The sequence below is a fragment of the Melospiza georgiana genome, chromosome Z (assembly GCF_028018845.1).
Source record: "Melospiza georgiana isolate bMelGeo1 chromosome Z, bMelGeo1.pri, whole genome shotgun sequence".
In the NCBI taxonomy this organism is placed as follows: domain Eukaryota; kingdom Metazoa; phylum Chordata; class Aves; order Passeriformes; family Passerellidae; genus Melospiza; species Melospiza georgiana.
Window position 1 is genome coordinate 68,259,030 of NC_080465.1, and position 21,739 is coordinate 68,280,768.

Consider the following 21,739-nt stretch of genomic DNA (forward strand, 5'->3'; position numbering starts at 1 on the left):
AGCATTAAGTGTTTTGAAGGAAGTGGAAAGTATGACTATTATTTTTTAGATGGGTAATTTTTGATTATTAAATAATAATCTGTCATTCTGTACAGAAAGGTCATATATGAGTATGTATGTGATACATATTTTCTTTCTACACATATTTATATTTATGTGTACTCTGGACAAATATAGAAAGAAAGGATATATATTCTCATTGTAGGAGACAGCATGTGTGTAGCATAAATTAAGTTTTTGAAGTAAATAAACAAAACATTCACAAGTTTCAATTAGTGTTACTTACCTGAAATTATGTCATGTAATTGTCAACCTGAATGATACAAGGTAGGGTTTGACTGTGTTTGAAAAATAAAATATACAATTTGTTTGTAAATCTAACCAGATTGTTATTTCGAAATAACAAGTGTAGGACTTGGAAATACTTAAGTTTGCCTAGTTTCGTATCTTTGCCAACAGGTAGCTTGTAGTCAAGTCAAATGTTCAGTAGTGTTTTCTCACTTTTGAATGTAGGGAAGGTGTTTGGGGGAGACAATTTGTGTGGTCACAAATGGTTCTTTGGAGTTTCCAATACCTATGGGAACTCTCTCCATAGCATCTAGCCTATATGCAACACAGTATGATTCCCAGAATTTTTACAATGAAGTTTACACAACTATTATTGCTTTATAGAATGTATTAACAAAATCTTGATGAGCAATCCATCAGGTATCTTAGATGGGGGGGTTTGTAAAATAAAAAGCACTGTTTATTTGTAATATAATATATGATAGCCAGTGAGATTTCAATCTTTAACAAAGAGTCAAAACAAACCCTCTTACCTGGAATTGCAGCCAGACTCAACTGGAAAACTGCTTACTCTCTGTGTTGTGAAATCTAAATTAAGTATGCTTTTTGGATTGAGGATGTTAATGTATAAAAACTGAGGTGATAAAATAGTAAAACCTCTGAAGCCTTATAAATTCGAGTAGTTATTAAGTATTGGATGACAGAAGTAAAGAATGATGTTAACATTGTTAAGTAACTTTTTCAATGTTACATTTCACTTGGTTGATCTTGGTCTACCTAAATTTGACTTCAATACACTTAAGACACAGTTGAAAACCTCTTTTAATTGCTGCTCCATTCTATATATATAAGTAACTGCCTTAAAACATACCTTTAACATTCACAAACATATATTTTTCAGCATTGCATTACTTTCCAGAATATCAGTGGTTGGTGGATTTCACTGTTGCAGCTACAGTTGTGTATGTGGTGACCGAGGTCTACTACAGCATTATGAAGCCCTCACAAGAAATGAATATCAGCATAGTGTGGTGTCTGCTTGTCTTGGGTTTTGCAGTGTATCCTTTTCTGTTGTGTTGAATCCCCCTCTACCGAATAGTTCCGAATAGTTTACATAATTCTGCAGTTCACATAAATTTCCATGCCACTGATGGGCGGGACACAAAAATATGTGGCATTTGGAAAAACGGTCCTGTAAGCTAATGCTATTGTTAAATAATATATACGCTGTACGTGCTCTTTGCAAATGCTGGTATCATTAGCTTGCTAACATTAATACCAGACCATTTAGGAGAAAAATGCATGTATGCAAAGATAGTTAGTGCTGATCTGTAGTATGTAGTGGTTCTAAACTAACTTGATTTTGTTCAATTTGGCAATCAGAAATGATTATGTGTACATAAAGTACAGCTTTTGAAGAAGTTTGGAAATTTAGTGTGCTTCTTTTTTTCAATATGTTTAATCTGATACTTCTTGATCAGAATAGCACAGTGATGTGTATACTAGTTTACTGCAAAAATACATGTGTGAATTCATAATTTTAAAATACATTCAAGGTATTCTTACAGAAAATAAGGTATGTAAACAGTTGTAGAAACTGAGGTCTGTGAAAAGCTAAACTCACCTCTGAAACTGAGGGAAACAGAAGTGGAGTATTTAGGAAACAGGCATTATCGAACCATAAAATGTTTGTTTTGTTATGGAGGAGGCAGTTAATTTTTTAAATTTATTTTACTGGAGAAGGCATTATCACACTTAGATGCTTGCATGGTAATTACCTGTGTACCACATATGAATCCAGACTGCTGCTTTAGGGAGGAAAGTTACACTTTAAAGATATGATTGGAGATAAAGCAGTAGAATGGAATAAGGGCTTTTAAAAGAGCATGTTATAGAAAGGTGAACTGGGAAGTGAATTGCTACAGCTCTTCTGCTCCTTCAGCGGCTGAGACCAGATAAAATGCTAAGTTACAGTTGATAAACGTCTTGAATATTCAAAATTGTTTCCTCTATATAAATGGCAGTTTTAAAGATTCTTAATGTGTTGTGGTTTGGTCAGTTGTTTTGTAATATTGGCAGTAGCTGCTGGTGTTATATAAAACCTTGAACTCTAATGTTTGGTTACATTTGTCTAAGAGTTCTGAATATGCTTCATGCTTGCCTGTCCTTGATAATTATTAAAATGTGTGATGCCTTTATAGCGTGGACAGGGGTTCTTTTCTAAGTATACTGGAGCATAAATCATAGAATTTCTCCAGAATTTTTTCCTTGTAATGTATAGAAACTTGCTAGAAGAGAAGGTCAACTCACATTTGGGTAAAAGAATGTCTGTTAGCATACTTCCAGATCAGGTATTTGCCCTTAGACATGTCAGTGAACAGATCCATGGTCCGAAAGGTGGTTTTTCTAGTCTACTGTGGGAAGAAAATCACTGTCTGGCTCTTGGGCACCTTTTAATTGTATCATAGCTGTAGTATAGGTAATGTGTAATTGTTACTGCACATCCTTAATTTTTTTGGTGTGAGGTTGAGAATTTTACTTTAGTTTCTGCAGAAGGAAGGATAAGGAGGTGGCTACTGTTTCAAAATCAGAAGATAGCCAACACCTTTCACTCTGATTTTTAAGGATGAGGGGGAGTTTAATAGAACTAATGGAAAAAAAAGCTTCTAATACAAAAGCCACAATGTACTCTTAGATTTATCGGTGACAATGCCTTGTTTGCTTCATCTCTTGTATCTCAGGAGTAATCAATTTAAACAAACCTATAGTAATTGCAATTCTAGGTGAAACAGGGTTGTGAATTGTATATTGTAGGAAGACGTACAATACAGAGGGTATTGGTAACAATTCCTGGGGTCAGTGGAACCTAGTTAGATGAGGTTTCAGAAGGGGTTCATTCCTGTATTGTGACATCAGGCTTTTGGGATGCAGAGAATACTTAAAAATTACTCAACTACTCATTAATTCAATATGTCAAGACCAGAAATTATTCTATGATAATGGAAGACTCAGAAAAATTTGGTTGCCTACATATTTTTGACAGAAAGTAGTCAACATGATATGTCAAAGTTAAATATAGAGCAATTTTGTGTTCTGTTGACAAGTGTTTCTTCTGTTTCGTGCCAGTGTGTTAAAAGGTGAAAAGTTGTACTGAGGATACAGAGCAAGTTTTCAGATGATAGAAAACTGGGAGGAGCTGTTGACTCCCTGAAGGCAGGGTGGCCCTGCAGAGTAACCTCAACAAAATCAAACCCAAAGAGATATGGGCAATCACCAACCATTCTAAGTTCAACAAGGGAAGGTGCTGGATTCTGCACCTGGGATGGGGCAACCCTGGTTGTATGGGCAGACCAGGGAACAGAGAAGTAGGGCCATAGAAAAGCACTGGTGCTGCTGGTTGGCAGAAAGTTGAGTGTGAGACATCAGTGCCCTGGCAACCAGGAGGGCAAACTTGCCCAGCTTGGCCAGTTTGTCCTGCGCTAAGCTTGACCAGTTTGTCCTGCGCTAAGAAAGACATTCAGCTATTAAAGTGTCTAAATAAGCCATGAGGAGAATGAGGGAGGGGAAGCTGTATGAGGAGTGTCTGAGGTCACTTGGCCTTTTCAGCCTACAGCTTTCTTGTGAGGGAAGAGAAGGGGCAGACCCTGATCTCTTTCTCTGTGGTGCCCAGTGACAGGATTCAAGTAAATGACCTGAAGTTAAGTTAGGCCAGGGAAGGCCTGAAGTAAAGTCAGGGAAGTTTAGATTGAATGTTAAGAAAAAGTTTTCACATGGAGGATGATTGATCACTGGAACTGGCTCCCTGGGGAGGTGATTACAGCACCAAGCCAGACAGTTCAAGAAGTATTTGGACAGCAGTGTCGGGTGCATGGTGTGATTCTTGGGGATGGTGCTGTGCAGGCCTAGGAGCTGGATGATCCTATGGGTCCCGTCCAACTCAGAATGTTCTCTGCTTCTGTGAATTCGGAGTTTTCATGTGTTTTAGTAGGAACAGAAGATGGATCTCTTTCACCTCAACCTATGAACTATAAAATTAAAGAATTCAATAATCGCAGCAGTTAAAAAAAATATAATTATTTTTGTAAAAGGGTATACCATGATTTCTACAATGTCTGCAACTAAATACAAAATGCAAAGTATACAATTCTATAATTCCTCTTGTGGCAAAAAAAAAACTAAATGAAGGGCGGAACTGGTGCAGGCATTCTATTAACTTAGCACTAAATACTCCTAAATTATTCTTTCAGTACATCCTGAATATTAGGTCTTGCAGTGGAAGGAAGCGATGAAGCCAGCCATAATGCTTCAATCTTCTCCAACCCAAAAATAGGAGCAATGGTCATGTGTAGTTTGCATAATCATGGATCTGCACTATAATTTTGGAATGCTTTCTTTTTCCTCCTTGAATTTTCCAAATCCTTCAGGCACAATCCATACTTGAAGTCATAAAGTATCTGGGGGGTCATAAATCTGATGATAGATTAGGTTTGTTGATCACAAACTTATTAAGTCCTTTGTATAGCTTCAGGGTGTTTTCAATTTGTGATTAATGCCGCTAGCTATAAAAAGAGCCTTGGTTTAAGCATGTGTTATTAGAGAAACAACATCCAGAACATAGTCTGTATGATCTGTTATGTACATCTTTTTGGGATGAGTTAAGTCTTCCTTTTAATGTATGAGTTCTTTCTGTAAAGTATAGAGGGGTCTGAAGGTGGTTACTGTATGAGATTACAATTACTGGATGCTGTCCCTAGACCACATAGGGTATATTAGAATCTTTCTGCGTGTATGAAATTCAGCAGTGTGTATATTAAATGCGTGCTGCCTGTTGAAGCATAGTCATTGTTTCTTGAGAGATTGATGACTGTTCAAATGTTTTACTGAATAGATACCCCCAAAAATGTTTTCATGTACTCTTCATATTAATATTATTTCAGTATTAGAAATAGGCAAATTCAACTGCATTATTGCATAGTGGAGGAAAAAAGTGCTACAGATTACACTTACAATCTTTTTTTTTTTCCTTTTTGTCTGTATTTTTTTCAAATCGTAAATTACGTTTTTTCAAAACGTAATGCCTGGAATTATCTCCAAATACTTTATTTAAATCTGGGCTGGATATTGCGTACCATTTAAATTATAATGAGCTGCAGTTCGTAGTAATAAGAGTGTATAATGGAAAGTTTATTCTAATCTGTTACACTTGAGAACTGATTTAGAAATGTGTAAAAAAGAATACTTTAAAAATATTTTTAAAACACTCTGATAACAGAGCAGGTGATGTCTTAAATGTTTGTCTTCATGGCAGTAGGGCTAGATAAAAGGATGCTTGAGGAAATGGCTTAGTGGTGAACTTGCTGGTCTTAGGATGATGATTGGATTTGATCCTAAAAGTATTTTCCAAACAAAAGGATTTATCTGAAAGGGGAGAAATATAAGTTCATCTTTTCATGTGTCTTCTTTCTTACTATAAGTAAGCCTAAATCAAAATGCTACTCCAGAGTATTCCTGGCTATGCGTTATGAGATCATTATGCTTTAATGTGTTCTGTAATTTAACCTGAAATCGACTGAACACGTAATACCTTCCAAAGAAATAAATACACATCATAGAACAAACTTGTGGATGAACAGAATAAAATATTATAATTCTTAGTTATAAGATTCTTTGTTATTTTACAAACTTGATTTTCCTTGACCTTTTCATTACATAGTAAGGTACTGTTTTCATTGACTACGCACTATTTCAAAGTGGAAGATGGAGGTGAAAGATCAGTCTGTGTCACCTTTGGTTTTTTCTTCTTTGTGAAAGCCATGGCAATACTCATTGTGACAGAAAACTATCTAGAGTTTGGATTGGAATCAGGTAACTCCTTTCTTTAGTGTTTGAAACAGCTGTAGTGATTGCATGATCTGAATAAATTATTTCCAGAGTTTTTGAGAAAAGCTGTGTTAAAATGAATGCTGTAAGTTAAATGCTTCTAAGGAAATTTGCTTCGGAATGAAGATTCTAGATAATATCCTGTACCTTTTCCTACTGTTCTCTTAAATAGTCTATTTTTTGCCTAGGTTGTTTGTTTTGTTAATTGTATTTGCCTTCCAGTTACAGATTTAGCCCCCTTTGACTTCCATAGTAAAGTGTAGCTCCCTAACTAGAAAAGAATTTAAAAAGTTATCTTTTTTCATCTTCCCAAAGTGTTCAAATATTACAGATGTTGTTAATCAAGCTTTACTTTATTGTGCCAACTAATTAGCACATGAGAGAGCTCTGTTACACATATGAAAAATTGTTTAAAAAATGACTTGTTACCCTACACTTTATTTCACAAAAAGGATTCGTTGTTTGTACTGTAATGAAAGAAATATATATGTCCCTGCAGGATTCTCGAATTTCTCAGAGAGTGCTATGCAGTTTCTCGAAAAACAAGGTTTGGAATCCCAGTAAGTTTCTGAAAATACACTTGTCTGTTTATATGTGAATTTTTAACTTGTCTGTCTATATGTGAATTTATGAACCATTTGGATTTTGTTTGCAAGATTTTGTCTTGCATGTTTTGCTTTTGTACATGATTATAATCCCTACAACACTTTAAAGAGATTAATGGAAAGATCTGAAAAGTACCCACAAGTAACTGAAGTTGCATTAAAGTTTTCATTTCAATATGGAGATAATTACTGACATTTTGATTGTAGTTCATAAAATATAGTTCAAAACTGTAAACACTTTTTTCACAGTATTTCCCTTCAAAAAGGATTGTTTAAATAGAGAAGTATTTTTTGTCATTCCTATGGCATGTAAGAGGAGGAGTGTGCAAAAGCTACAAGATGGAGTTTGTGTTAAATTTCGTATTAGGAATAAATTGTGTTATTCATGTTTTCAGGTTATAGCTGTGTTCCTGTCATGCAAAAACATCTGCTTGCTACAGGGCATCCAAGCCTCATATAGACTGTTAAAGGAGCATGCCATATCTTGTGATATTACATAAATATACAATAGGCAGGCTTTGTATATTGCAAAATGGATTTCTGTTACAGTTCCTTATACTTGTGTGCTAAAATTTAGGGACCATTTCATCACTGGGAGCACACTGAATGTCTTGCTTGGAAGATCTCAAGTATCATGCAGAAGCCATGGCATATCTTTATTTTTGAGGAACAGAAGCTTCCTCAAACTAGATCAGTGTAATTTATGAATAAACTCATGGGAAACCATTACCTGAATCCCATGTGTTTCTTAGCCTTTCTTTAATATGCTTTCCTAAACTGTTGCAAAGTCACTACCTTCTGTATTCATTTTCATGTTGTTTGTTTAGTTATAAATTATTGCAGTGCTTTGCCTTTTTTAGCAGTACCCATGTTAATGATGGTGTCTCTTGTTAGTTTAGGTGACATAGATTAAGAAAGGATCTGAAAATCATTTGAATCACTAGATTTGGTTTTGTTCCTATTTGATCTGCTAGTTACATTTCACTGTAACTATGATGGTTTTTTATTTGTTTGAGGGTTTTGTTTTGTTCTCTTTTTTTCTTTGTGTAAACCTGTTTTTGTTAATTATGTGATTAATTCTGTGATTTCTTTGATCATAGATACTTTTCCCGTAGCTTTTCTTATGTACAATATTAATCACTTAGAAGAGACATGTTATCGACCATATGTACATTTCAGATAAATCTGTGAAAAGTTGCAGTAATAACTGTTTGATAGCGATTTTTAATGGATAATGGTAGAATAAAGTATCCATTTTGTCTTCAAGCAGTTCAACTTATGAAACATCTGTTCCTCTTAAAAACACAATCATGAAATTCATTCTATTTTAGCTATTTCTGTTATGTAATTTGTTGCTAATTACAATATAAAATTGTTCTTTTTTTTCTTCTATACTAACAAATTAATATCTCACAGTCAGTAAATTAGGTTTTCTGTTTTTCTAGGAAATAAATAGATTATTTGGTTTGGTTTTGAAAGTATTTTTAAAAAATTTAATTTCTGATTGGTTTTTAATAATGCTAGTATTTTGGAGGAAGCCTATAGAATACTGTTGGCTTTTTTTATTAAGTGTTAGATACTGTTGGATTGAAAGTAGTCTCTGATACTCCCCGCTCCCCCAACGTCCTCAGCAAGAAAATGCTTACTTCCTTTCTTTTCTTTTAGGGGTCCTGTGTCTAAACTAACCTTCAAATTGTTCCTGGCTGTTCTGTGTTCACTTATTGGTGCTTTTTTGACATTCCCTGGCTTGCGACTGGCTCAAATGCATCTGGATGCTCTGAATTTAGCTACAGAAAAAATAACACAGTAAGAGAAAATATATGCAAATAGGTATATGCTACTCAGTCTTAAATTTTTTATGTCTAAAAATGTCTAAGCAAACTATTCCAACAAGAAGGTAGTGACTTAAGACTTCTGTTGCTGCCTGCTTTTCGTATCTTGAGCAGATTTGCCACCTGCCTCTTTCTGCTCAACCTGTGCTTTGCCAGTCTGTTACATTCTTTGCCTTGTAATTAAGAGTCTCAGTTAAAGGAGCTTTCCTTTCCTCCTGCAAAAACTCCACCATGAATGTCTGTGTGCCCAACTTTCTTTCCACCATCATGTCTTTCCAGAAGTTAAGATAATCTTCAGGAAATACAAATATGACCACAGACTGGTTTTTTTCACCCACACTTACAGATGGGAATTATTCCTTTAATAAATTTAGCATAGGATAAAATGCAAAAATGACCCAGAATATTTAATTAGGGTCCTATGTTAATACCAATTTAAAGGAGTATTTTCATTTTCTGCCATCCTTCCATATGGTAGTAAAATGTTCTGTCCAATTTAACTATTTCTCTTGAACATTCTCTGGTTGAGAGGGTGAAACTCCAAGTGGCTTTCAGAGATCTTGACTGTTGATGTTTAGTACATGCTAATGACAGATTCTGCAGCATAGGGCAGTTTAGGTATTCAGTGTGGTAAATTTCCTAAGAGAACCACTATGTTTTCCAGTAGGAAAATAATTTTTGTTCAAATTGCATATTTTTTCCTTTCCCTTCAGGAATGCCCAGCTTAAAAATTAATCTGTTTGAAGTGAGTCCATCAGTCTTGGTAATTTATAAGCATTGAGTACACTTGCACTCAATGTAATTTTCTATGTAGCAGCCAGCTACTGGATTGTTTTATCTGCTGTTACATTTCTGTCTGTGTGTAGACTGTGACTGAGTCACTTCCTAATCTGTTCTTTCCAGACAGATAAACTCCTTAGTTCTTAATTGCTATAGTTCTCACTATTTTAAAATTCTTTGTCTCTTTTCTCTAAGTATTCCAGCATCTTCTTTGATCAATGGACATAACATCCTAGGCAGAAATATAAACTCTCTGAAACAAAAATCCATTAATTAAGAACTAAAGGGCAATTAATATCCACTGAAGTGTGGTTATGAAAATTAAAACTTCTCTAGCTTCTTTAGACGGTATCAGAATTGGTTGTTGAAGATAACTTTGTTCAACACCACCAAGTTATTTTTGAAAGTCTACCAATAGACTATTCAACGGGAACAATGTGAAAATTACATTAAATGAGTATTAAATGGATACATGATAAGGTATCCATATAATTAGATAAAGCCATTATAAAGAATATTTGTCAAGTGATAGGTTCTAACAAACCTGAAGAACATAACTTGTCCTTGCTGATGCATTTTTGTTAGTGTTATTGACTACACTTGTTTGACAGTGATTAAAGAGGGGGGATTGTAAATGAGGATGACTTGTCACTGATAAAAGCTCTCTAAGTTGGGTACTAAAACAATGTCTATCTTTGCAGTCAAATACATACTCTACTTAAAAAACCTCAACCAAAACAACTGCAAAGAAAAAGCTCACCAACTAAACAAAATACAAAAACAGCTTAAACCAAAGAAAAAACCATAATCAAACTAAAAGCCCCCACATCCCTTAAGCTGCCCGAAAACCCCACAAATCTCTCTTAAAACCCAACAAAACAACCAAAACAAAACAGCTTAAAAAATATCCAACACAAAATCTATTCCTTAATGGAATGGAACACTTAACTTGCAGGGAGCACTGACCAAAAAAAGCCCCAAAACTTAAAGGTTAAGGAGCAAGAACTATTTTACTAATATGTTCAAAATTATTATTGTTATTCTTTTATGAGTGTAGGGAGCAAGTTCATTGTTTTTAGGTAAACAGAATAGAAATCATCTGGTGTCCCTTTCAGTTTTGAGAACTGGCTTGATTTTTTTTCTTTAGCAGTAGTATCCTTACTTGCATATATTTGGAGTCCTCTTAACAAAGTTGTACAATTTTCATACACATTTCCTCCTTTGCCAGAGTCTGCATCAAGAGTATTTCAGCCTTACTTCCAGTTCCATTAAACACAAACAAAAAGAAGAACAAAAAAAATAGAGATTCCCACCACCCTTTGGCACATTGCAGTCCATTACTCCAGTCCGTTAACTCAGTAGGATCTCCTAAATAGGTAGAAGCTCAGGTAAAAGGCTTTCACAATCTAATTAAATGCTTTGGGCCGATCCTTGGTGCTGTTGCATTCCCAAGCACCACTTAATAGCTAGCAGGGTTTATTTCTTCATCTGAAACCGAAGATCTAAATTTGTGTTTGATGACAGCTTCTGTATTATGCAAACATTTTAGTGGTTTTAGGAAGCTTGATAGTTGGCAATCAAGAAGGTCTTGTGTTCTTTAGAACAATTTTTGATTACATAATTTTTTCTGTCGTGCAGAAGTACTGTAGTGAAGGTAGAGACAAACCTGATACTATTAGTGAGGAAACACTGCTAACAAAACAACCCAATCCCTTCAACTGTTCTCATTTCATTTTAGTAACGAAAAATGATTGGGGAAAATGGGTTTAGAAATAGAGAAGAAAATTTAGAAGTTTAGAAATAAAGAAGGATATTATTTAAGGGAGAACTCCAGAAACTGTATCCCCTTTTAAAATTCTGCTAGGTTGTACTCAAAAATTACTAAAGAGTACCACTTTTATTTTTGTTGTGCAGTTTCATACAGTATTTTTTTGGTCTGAGTATCTTTAATGTAAGTACCAACTTTAATTTAATCAGGGTTTCTAAATAAAATGCTTCATTAAACTGTGTAATCTGACCTCTGACAACTGTTTATCCTCTTCTTTTTAAAGCCAAAATCCAGTGTGATTTCACAATATATAATGTTACTGTTTTGTTGAAATGTAAGCCGTACCTATAAAATAGGGAAGAAATTTTCTTATTTATCTTTCTTCCAATTATTTTAAAGTTAATATTTCTCCTTTTGAATCTGTATATACTTTCAACAATATGGTCATTGTTTTCATTTACTAAGTTCCCTGGTTTTTTTCTTTTTTCAGAACATTGCTACATATAAACTTCTTGGCACCTTTATTTATGGTTCTACTGTGGGTAAAACCAATCACTAAGGACTACATTATGAGCCCACCTTTGGGCAAAGAGAGCATTCCTTTGTAAGATTTCATTTAAAAGTTCTTTCTGGGGTATTGAGAACAAAACATTGTCTTAGCGCTCTTTGCAAGTTGAAGAAACGTGAAAGACTTTAATAGCATTGGCTGTCAGAGGTATTGTAGAAGATGCAGCTGAATTATAAGGAGCATCTGTTATTTCAAAAGAATGAGTTGCGGAATGTTGAGTGTTAAGGTAGTGGTTCCCAAGAAACTGCTGTCTCTTGATGACTCCTTGGCAGTAATGTGTTGTTTTTTGTGGGGGTGGAATACCACCTTGCTACCTGCTGGAACCTTATGTCTTGCATATTGGTGTAGGAGAGAAGTGGTTTCAGTGAAAACAGTCAAGATATGTTGGCATGAGAACTAAGCTAGGAGGTTTGTCTTAATATTACATACTGATGAAGTGGTATTGAATTGATAGGTAAAATACTTAGAATATAGAAAGGGAGAGAGTTTCCAGGAAGAGTAGTGTTTGAAATGATGTATAAGTAGAGTTGATTGTCATTGTCACAATTAGTCTTGCTAATTCAAAATAGACTTGAAAGAGATGAGATAACCTTCTTAAGTGATCCTGTGACCATTGAGCTATTACATGAAACACAACAGATATACATATTTTGCATGTCTTCTGTTTCTCAGTTTATCTTAAAATGAGGGTTGAGCTTTTACTGGCTATCTCAGGTGTCTGAAGATACAATTTAGTACTAGATGCAATTTAGTGCTACCATTTACAATCTAGTACTATTTACTATCTAGTCCTGTGTGTCCAAAAACCTCTAGTTATCTGAGAAGTCTTCGTTTTTAGTGTCCAGCCTTCATTTCTTAGAATTTAGGCAGTTAAGAACTGCTATTGTTTACAGACAAACGAATACTAATTTGGATCTATACTGTGGGGCTACTGAGAAGTAATGGGAAAGAGAAATAGAAGGCATTACTTGCATGTGAACTTCATAACTACAGTTCCTGTGTTAACTGTTTTTGACAGTTTGTCTCAAGATTGCTTTACACATGATAAAAACAAATAACTGTAGCAGTAGGTGGTCTTCGGAAAACAGCATTACCCTTTTTCTTTATCCACAGAATGTCAGAAGATACATTTGATACCATCAGATTGTGGATTATAATCCTGTTGTGTGTTTTACGGTTGGCTATGATGCGTCATCATTTACAGGCCTATCTGAATTTAGCCCAGAAAAGCGTGGACCAGATGAAAAAGGAAGCTGGTAGAATAAGTATGGTTGATTTACAAAAAATGGTAAGTATGGTGGCACTTAGATTATATATTTGTAGTATTTTGACTGTGGAAATGATTTTTTTCTAATTTGTTGTATTCTGTGGCAGCAGAGCTCAAATCTGAATGAAGCTTTCTAGACTATATCTCCTATAAAAATACAGAAAAATCCGGCAAACCAAAATATGGAGAGATATATCATCTCTGTTATGCGGGTAGTTTGTCCTGGGTTATTTGGAAGTTTTTATAAAAGATCCTTTCCAAGGAGTGGTGATCTGTAACTACAACATGGGAAAGAAAAAATTGAATTTTTATTGAAGGGTAATATACTGTTACCAACTATGATTTTTAAATTGAGGGAAAATTTATGACAAGGTGGTTATATTTTGGAATAAAATGACAGATGTTTGATTCTGTCAGACCATTTAGAAGTGTACCAGCCTAGTTAAAAAATTACTTATCATATTGTGGACAAGACAAATTTTCCAAGGTTTCTTTTTTTTAAAAGAAAAGTAGTAAAGCATACCTTGAACAAATGGATGAGATAGAATGGCTGTTGTGTGTTGTCTGCAAAATAAACTTACATTTCTATTGTTGTATGATAGTGCTGTCTAATGATTTTGCTGAGTTGGGGTCTGTTTCAGGCAGAATATTTGAAGCATGCCGTAAAGACAGAGACTCCTCTTCTAGGATTGTCATTATTACATGTAGTTACACTAAGTGTCTAAATGCCATAGTCTGAAGGTGCAGTAGTTATTTACAAAGTGGCTAGGAATTTGTTCCAGGAAAAAAATCTATGAAGTACATGTAGTAGCAGCTGGTTAGGATGGAACTGTCCCAGTTGCTGTAAATGTGCTATTTTAATACTGGGAATTTTATTCCTACCTGTAAAACATTAATGTCTTCTCCATGTGGCATTTCTTATATCCATTTCTCCATCTTCATATATTCTGTTTGAGAAGGCCCTAGTTACTAGATGGCCTGTGACTTGTTTTGTTTTACTAATCATATCTGCTTTACCTTTTTTAGGAATTTGTGCCAGTGAATTCTTTCCTGTCTGTCGTTCTGCAGTGATCGTTACTTTTTAATTTGTTATTTTTGTCATATTCCATCAATTTTTTGACAAATTTTTTTGTCTCATGCTTTTTCTTCTGTCAATGTCTTACTACTTTTCTTTCTCATGTTAATTTTTTTATTCATGCTCATTAAGAAGCCTGTTGAGAGGTATTCCCAAAACTATCACATCTATCTCCATCATTTTTGCCAACCTGCATTCTCTTCTTCTATAAAACATGAGTAGTTTTATTTCACTGCTTGCTTGCTCTTATTTTATCACTTTTTCCCATCTTTATTTAATTTAATCTTTTTGGTCAATAACTTATAAAAATACGTAATGTTACAATCTTGAGAAAAATGGAACCTGTGGGAGAGTAGAGGGAGGGATATATCTGAATGGACTTTGATGAACCATGGTGTATGACTGAAATAAGGATCATTTAAATGCTGTTATTGATCTAATGAAAACTCAAGTTATCATTGTTTCTAAAGTACAAATGTTTTCCAGTTGGAAATCTTAAAAATATCTCACTTTTGAAAAAGGACTGTAATAGTAATGAAGCTTTCATTTACCTTTTATGGGGCTTTAGACTACTACTTCATTTTTGAAATAGGATTTAGCTTGTAAATGGCCGGAAACTTGAAAAATTAAACATATATATTTAATTTTGTTTCTGGTATATTAAAGTAGGAGTCATTGAATAATGGCATACAGTTTGCAGAAGCAAAATTGATTCTCTATTTTTTATTTAGATCTGATGTTTTTAATTGTTTTCTTTCAGCCCTTCTTTTCAGTTTTGTAAATGTCCTGAAACTAGAATTCATTATGGGGATTTCTTTATTAGGTCTTTTGAAGACAATATGTCCCATGCCAGGAGTTACTAGAAAATTCTTAAAACAGCTTTAGTGCATAAATACTGGTTTTTTTTAGTAAATTGTTTTTTCTAGACATGTTCATAAAAGTCTGCTTTGATGAACCAGGAATCATGAACTTATACTCTTTCTTTTTTCTAGGTGGCTCGGGTATTCTATTATCTCTGTGTAATTGCACTGCAGTATGTTGCACCATTGGTAATGCTTCTTCACACAACTCTGCTCTTAAAAACACTAGGTAGGCAAAATTGGATCAACAGTAGTTTATTCTGTTCTACAGAGGGCTTTTTTTATTTTCACCTGACTAAAGAGAATTAGAATTCATGAGTACTTGCAATACAAAAACATCTTGTAGTTTCCTGTAATTTAAAACATTCATATGTGTCTTGTAAGTAGTTATTTCTGTTGCTGCTTTTGATATCTTCCAATTACATGCTAATTTGTTTTATTTATTTCTGAGAGATTGTGTAATGCAATCAATTAAACTGTTTACTTCTGTTGAAATATATGTCTTTTTAGAAGTATTTTAAAAGTGGACTGTATAAAGTATGATTGACTGTACTTCATTAACATCTCATACACGAATTTTTCAGCTTTTTTATCATTAGTAGGCTTTTAGAATGGAAATTGTGAGATAGAGTGTTCATGTAGTTAATGGGAGATCTGAAGTAGCTCTGGTTTGGGTTCTTTTCTTTATTTCCTGTGAGACTTGTATTTCATAGCCTGCCATGCGGTTGTATCATTCTCTTTGCAAAAAGGCAGTGGATAGAGATCGACTTTATTAAGTTGCGATTCATCCTGCCTTAGAGTAGACGTCTCCATCTGGTAAGATCAGTCATACCCAGGACATACAGAGGTTTCAAGGCAGCTATATCACATGTAGATGTTAGGATGTCAAAATACAAGATGAATCCTACCCCAGGGTGAAGTAGGATTGATTCATCCTACTTCCTGATATGACCAGGAAGCCAGATGAATATACTTTGTATTTACAAAGTTATAAAAACAGCATTTTGTGTGTGTGTGTGTGTGTGTGTGTGTGTGTGTGTGTGTGTGTGTGTGTATTAAAAATATATCAAAGACCTGTAGAGTGATTGAATTAACATAAGTTGAATTTAATTCTACAAAAATCTGTTACTTGTTTATTTTTAACAGGTAATTATTCTTGGGGCATCTACCCAGGATTGAATTCTGACACTCCAGTAGAAAGCAGTCTGCTTCCCAATTCTGTTTATTCTGAGTCTCCACCTGCTGATGGAAAGATGAAAGTAACTGTAATACAAATAACGATGGCTCTGGGAAGCCTAAAGAATATTTTCACTCCTCTCCTGTTCCGGGGACTCCTGTCTTTCCTCACTTGGTGGATTGCTGCTTGCCTTTTTTCTACAAGCCTTTTTGGTCTCTTCTATCACCAGTACCTGACTGTGGCATGAAGTCAACTGACTGAGCAAGTGTGAGGTCACATTCTAGATACAAGGTATCCCAGGTACCCAAGAGGAGATGAAGAGAAAAGAAAACTATATATGTGAAGAGAAAACATGTCATAATTATTTTTAAAGACTTCCTTGGTGTTCTCAGGGTGAATAATCTTAAAATGTTTAAAATTGCAACTGGGTTGGTTATACTTGTTACCCAAATGGTAGGTAACTAATTCAGTTATAGTCCTGGGACTGACTGACATTATTGTGTTGTAGATGGTGATAAGCATGCTGAAAAGATATGACCTCTGGGTATCTTGGTTTCCATAAACAGTGAGCCAAACTCAAAAATTTGGTTTTTAAGCATCAACAGTCACTGACTGAACTGTATTCAAAGGGTACTGGACATAGTGATGGTAGCTGCCTATCAATTAAGTCCTGAAACTGAGCCATACAAGTGAAAGGAGAGAGAGGGGATTTTAAAAAAATGGATCTGTTGGATAACTATTGATCACTTTTCTCCTTGGAAAATTAAAAATCCAACAGGACAAAAGAGATACTGTATATTACAGTAAGGAAAGTTGTATAAAATATAAATTAAAGAGGAGTAGATGTATGTACCTGACAGGTATTGCTGCCTACATATTTTGCAGGAGTGCTTGTGCAGTAAGAAGAGAGTTATAACAATTATATTATTTCAGTCCCTGCAGTCATTTTGAATTAATGGCCATCTGTATTGGTGCTAGTATTGATCCACACATTGCATCTGGATCTTTTAAATTTCTTCTTTTGAGGTAGTAGATAAATTCCATTGAGTTTACAAAAGAATAGAAAATAATTAGTGACACCAGTCAAACATTTCAAAACAAAACAGTTTAATCCTGCTGACTGCTAGTGTATGTATATGTGTAATGTACATATATATTATATATCAAATATATAATATATATGAAGGTATGAAATATGGAATCTTTATTTTAAATTCCTGAATGTATCTTACAGAGCTATAGGAGAGGGGTGTATATGTTTCTAATAATTTCAAGATTCCCTTTTGAAATTAAACTTTTAATTTTCTTTTTTTTTTCTTTTTCTTTTTTTTTTCAGTTCAGTTGAAAGGGCTGTTTGGTTTTTGTGCCTCTTTAGAGGTACTTAAGTATACTAAAGAACTTACTATGTCTTGGAAGAAAAGATCTACCTAAACTGTTAATCTTAAAATTTCTGTTCTGTCAAATCATCATCTTTTGCCACTTTAATCTATGCTAACTTGACCATATAATGATAATTAATATATTTTGGCTTCAGAAATAGATTTTCTGTATAATAAAACAGCCATGTAGTAAGAAAAAGAGCAAAGTATTAACTTTACAATTTTTGCTTAACTGGATAGATATATTCCAGTCATAAAATTATTTACAGTTTTTCAGATGTTTTGTGTATTTGCAAAACAGGAATGGGGATTTATATGCAGTAGCTTTTTTAAACAGTTAATATTAAACTTCACAGAGGTCAGTGGGTTTTTTAACTAATACTGGCTGGTTTTATGTTACTGTTCTTTTTCTCTTGAATTTGTGTACAGCTTTGGCATATAATAAGCATTTATAAATGGAAAAGCTTAACTAATTTTTAATATGTAGCAAACCTACCATATGGGAGAACAAACTCGATGAATGCAGAAAGTCAAGATTTTAAGCTGGTGATAAACTATCTTGCTGTGTTGAAAGCTTTTAAAGTTATTTATTAGTTTGTTAAGTTGCATTTACTGGAGAAAGATTTGTGTACACCAGCATAGTACCTACTGCATGGGTTTGGGACATCTGAGAACACCTTGCATGATGCTACTGGTTTCATTGCAGTATTTCAGTGTGACTGGGACTGCAAGCTTTGTTGTTTTCACACCAACTTTTTGTAACTAATAGGGACAAGTGCGTAACTGTGAATTGGCCTAAAGAATTAAATTTGACCTCATAGTTTCAAATTTCAGTCATTCCTGGGAAGTATTTTTCAGATGAATAATTGAATGGCAAAATATGACAGGTCCAGTAACACTGCACCCGCTTTCACATTAGTTCAAGATATATCATTGCGAGATACATCATTACTAACAGAATTAGTAAGGCCAGCTTTTAAGTTAGAGTTAGGTGCTCAATGCCAATCTTTTATTCAGAAAAATAAAACAATGCAAAACAGTTTGATTCTGATAGTGAACTTGCCTGATGAAGCTCACTATATAGGAGATGTAACCTGTTGTTGAAATCTGAAGGAGTAAATTTTGGATACTTGGAGATACTTCAAAATAATGTTAACAGTTTTTGCTAACAGTCATTCTGAAAGCTTATAAGCAAAAGTGAACTGTAGTTCTATAATAATGCATTCAGCAAAAGTAATAAGGATCGTGTAGCTCAACTGCGCAAAGCTTTTGCTAAGAGCTCATGCTGACTTACAATTCAGACATTATACTGATCACAGTGAAAAATAGGCACCTAGTGTTACAAACATGAAGATCAGTGCTTGTAGCTGCTGAGCTGCTCCATTGTTCTACAGACCATTGTTGTGCAGAATCGAATGGTTGACCTTCTGGTCATTAGTGAGTGGGAGACGGTCCTTCTTTGGGTCCATTTAATCCTGACATGAGTCCAGAAGGCTTATGAAAAACTAAAATATGCTAATAAAAACCTTTGAAACATGTGGTGACTGTGAAACCAGAGGGACCATATTGCTAAGGTTGTGAGCAGTGCTTCAGACAAGTATGTGATATGATCAAAAATGTGTTTTAAAGAAAATCAGCAACCCTGATAGTCCTGACTTCCATATATATTGTGTAAGGGTCAAAGGAATATCTGCTTACTTCTGTAGTAAGTTCCTTTGAAACAGCAGCTGTCAAATGCCTTTTTTTGTTTGTTTCATGGAGACCTTTAGCGGCACCTGGCAATGAGAGGAAAGCATCTTGCAGAAATGGAAAAGCAATAAAATGTGACTGAAAGGTTGGTAGGTGTTACTCAGGTTTCTTAAACACTTTGTCTTGCTTTTTGCCCACTACTTAATTTAAAAAATTGTAGAATGTTTTGGGTTGGAATGAATCTGGAATGGATCACTTTTCACCGAACCAGGTTGCTTCTAGCCTCATCAAACATGGCCTTGAACACCTCCAGAGATGGGCAGCCATAGCTTCTCTGGCTAACCTTATCTACTGCCTCACCACCCTCATAGGCAAGAGTCTCCATCTAATACCTAATCTAAATCTCCCCTCTTCTAGTTTAGAAGTGTTCCCCCTTGTCCTATAACTTCCTGCCTGTGCAAAAAGTCATTCTCCCTCTTTTTTATAAGCCTTCTTTAAGTACTGGGAGGCCACAGTGAGATGTCCCTTAGTTTCTGAGAGATTTTAGAAGGAAATGTTCCTGTGGTAAAGAGTCCATGTCTGTTTCTTCTTAAATTCTGGTCTCTTTTCCTCTCTTAGTCATGTGACTTCCATTGCCGATCTACAGCACTGTCCCTGTGTTCCCTTCTCAGAACCAAGTAGGCTAAACTAGTTCAAGATTGTATTTTGACTTCTGTTTAGTTTAAATTTATCTATTTTTGAAGGATTAGTTCCTTTAAATATTTCAAATAACTTAAAATTCCATCTGAAATATGAACAAACTTGTTGATATTTGTTTAAACTCTGCACTTTTATTATGTGGGTCCCTTTAGAAAAAGGGTTAAGACAGCAAAAAATCCAAGTCTTCCAGCAAGTTCAGGGAGGTCCAAACATAACACTTGGGCTATTTCTGAGCTAAGAGACATTGATTAAGAACAGGAGAATAGACTATAGAAAGCCTATTCTTACACTTCGTAGGTGACATTCTCAGGCTACACTTGTCCTCTTTTAATTCCTTCTCAAACTATAGGTTATGCCAGATTTCGAGGTTTTCTTGGCTGCACAGTCTTTCCCTCCTCCAGAATTCGCTTACATAAAGGATCCACAGATTAAATAGTAGCATCAGTACAAGAGAACATCCTTGTACAGAAGATACTTGCAGAAAATTAATTTCTGTTGCAGCTGTTCTTCTCATTTGGGTCACAAGTACTGCAAGGTGTTTAAACAGAAATGCATTCTTCCCTGGATTGTAAAGTCAAATTTGTTTTAAGAACAAAAATGCTACCAAGACATCAACACAACATTTAGGCAGCATCACCTCATTATGTGTAGGGTTAGCAAGTAAGGAAATTTCAGCTAACTTCCAAGGAACAATTCAAAGAGCTGTGCTTCCTTATAGTAACTACACCTAAGTGGTAATAGGCATTTGGGATATATCAAATAGAAAATTGAGCACATCTGATATTAAAGCTGTTGGAAGGTTCTCCAAGGTAAAAGGCCTTATGTTTCTGTATTCTCAAATAGCTGTGCTTTTCATGGAGATAATTTTGATCAGTTTTTAAATACTATGCTTCATGATTTTTCTCATGACACATTTTGCACATTAATTTGTTCCACACAGCACCTCTACACTCAGACTTAACCCCACAGTTAATGTTGTCACTATAAAGTTCCTAGACACTTCAACTAAAAGTTTAAGAATTGAGTGCCCAGACAAAATGGAGACATTGAACAAGAACAAGGCCAAAGAATACTCTGTGTTCTCTTGGAGGAATCTGTATGCCTGAGCAAAATCTTAATGGAGGAAGGCAGCAGCAGTTTACTTGTATCTCAAATAAAATATTAAATGTGAATTATGAGTAAGACTGTTATTTTTAGCATCTACAGCCTAAATCCCAAATGGTAAAGAAAGCAATATTTTGACCTCGCAGATACCTACTCTAAAGAGCATCTAGGCAACAGATGCTTAGAAGCCAGATGTCTGATCTCACCAAGCAGGCTGATTCAGATTGGTGTCTGCTTCAGAGTGATTTTTGTGCAACTACTTTTCTAGGAAGGCCTGCCATGCTTTGTGACTTGTGCAGCACATACAGTCATGTACTGTATGATGAAGTAGATGGTGTGTCTCATTTGCATTCCTGAGTACTAGATTTAAAGGTCTTCCTCCTAGGTGAGATCATGAAGCCAACATGTTCCAAGCTGATTTTACTGACATCTGTATATGCTGCACTTAACTTTTTCCATTCTCTCACTGTGGACTGCCAGGAGGGTAATATTGCACTGGATGTTGTTTTTGCATGCCAGTGTATATGTATTTTTATACCTTTGATTTCAATGGTGTTTTTATTGGAAATTATTTCTAATCCTAATACCATGGCTCATATTTTCATTTTTTAAAATTAATATCGGTGCCTGCAACTAGAAGTCAAAAACTTCTATGCTATTTTTTTTAAAGCTTGTTGCTTAGGCTGAAGTATTAATAGCCTGTAAATACCAGATTTTTTCCATGTGATTACACATCAGTCAAGAGCCTTTAGAATTTTTACTTGCAGC

General features: G+C 34.8%; 1 protein-coding gene across 4 annotated transcripts in view; it reads left to right on the plus strand.

Annotated features, from left to right (window-relative positions):
* The window catches only part of TMEM161B (transmembrane protein 161B), a 49,341-nt gene that overhangs the window by 17,531 nt on the left and 10,071 nt on the right, over nt 1-21,739 (plus strand). For 3 of the 4 annotated variants that reach the window (XM_058043278.1, XM_058043277.1, XM_058043276.1), the window contains 8 exons: nt 1,190-1,346; nt 6,002-6,153; nt 6,668-6,728; nt 8,439-8,579; nt 11,644-11,757; nt 12,835-13,009; nt 15,056-15,152; nt 16,070-21,039. In XM_058043278.1, coding sequence (XP_057899261.1) covers nt 1,190-1,346; nt 6,002-6,153; nt 6,668-6,728; nt 8,439-8,579; nt 11,644-11,757; nt 12,835-13,009; nt 15,056-15,152; nt 16,070-16,347 — 1,175 coding nt within the window. In that variant the 3' untranslated portion in view covers nt 16,348-21,039. Of the gene's footprint in view, nt 1-1,189; nt 1,347-6,001; nt 6,154-6,667; nt 6,729-8,438; nt 8,580-11,643; nt 11,758-12,834; nt 13,010-15,055; nt 15,153-16,069; nt 21,040-21,739 lie in introns of those variants that run through there. The other variant, XM_058043279.1, reaches the window with a different exon arrangement.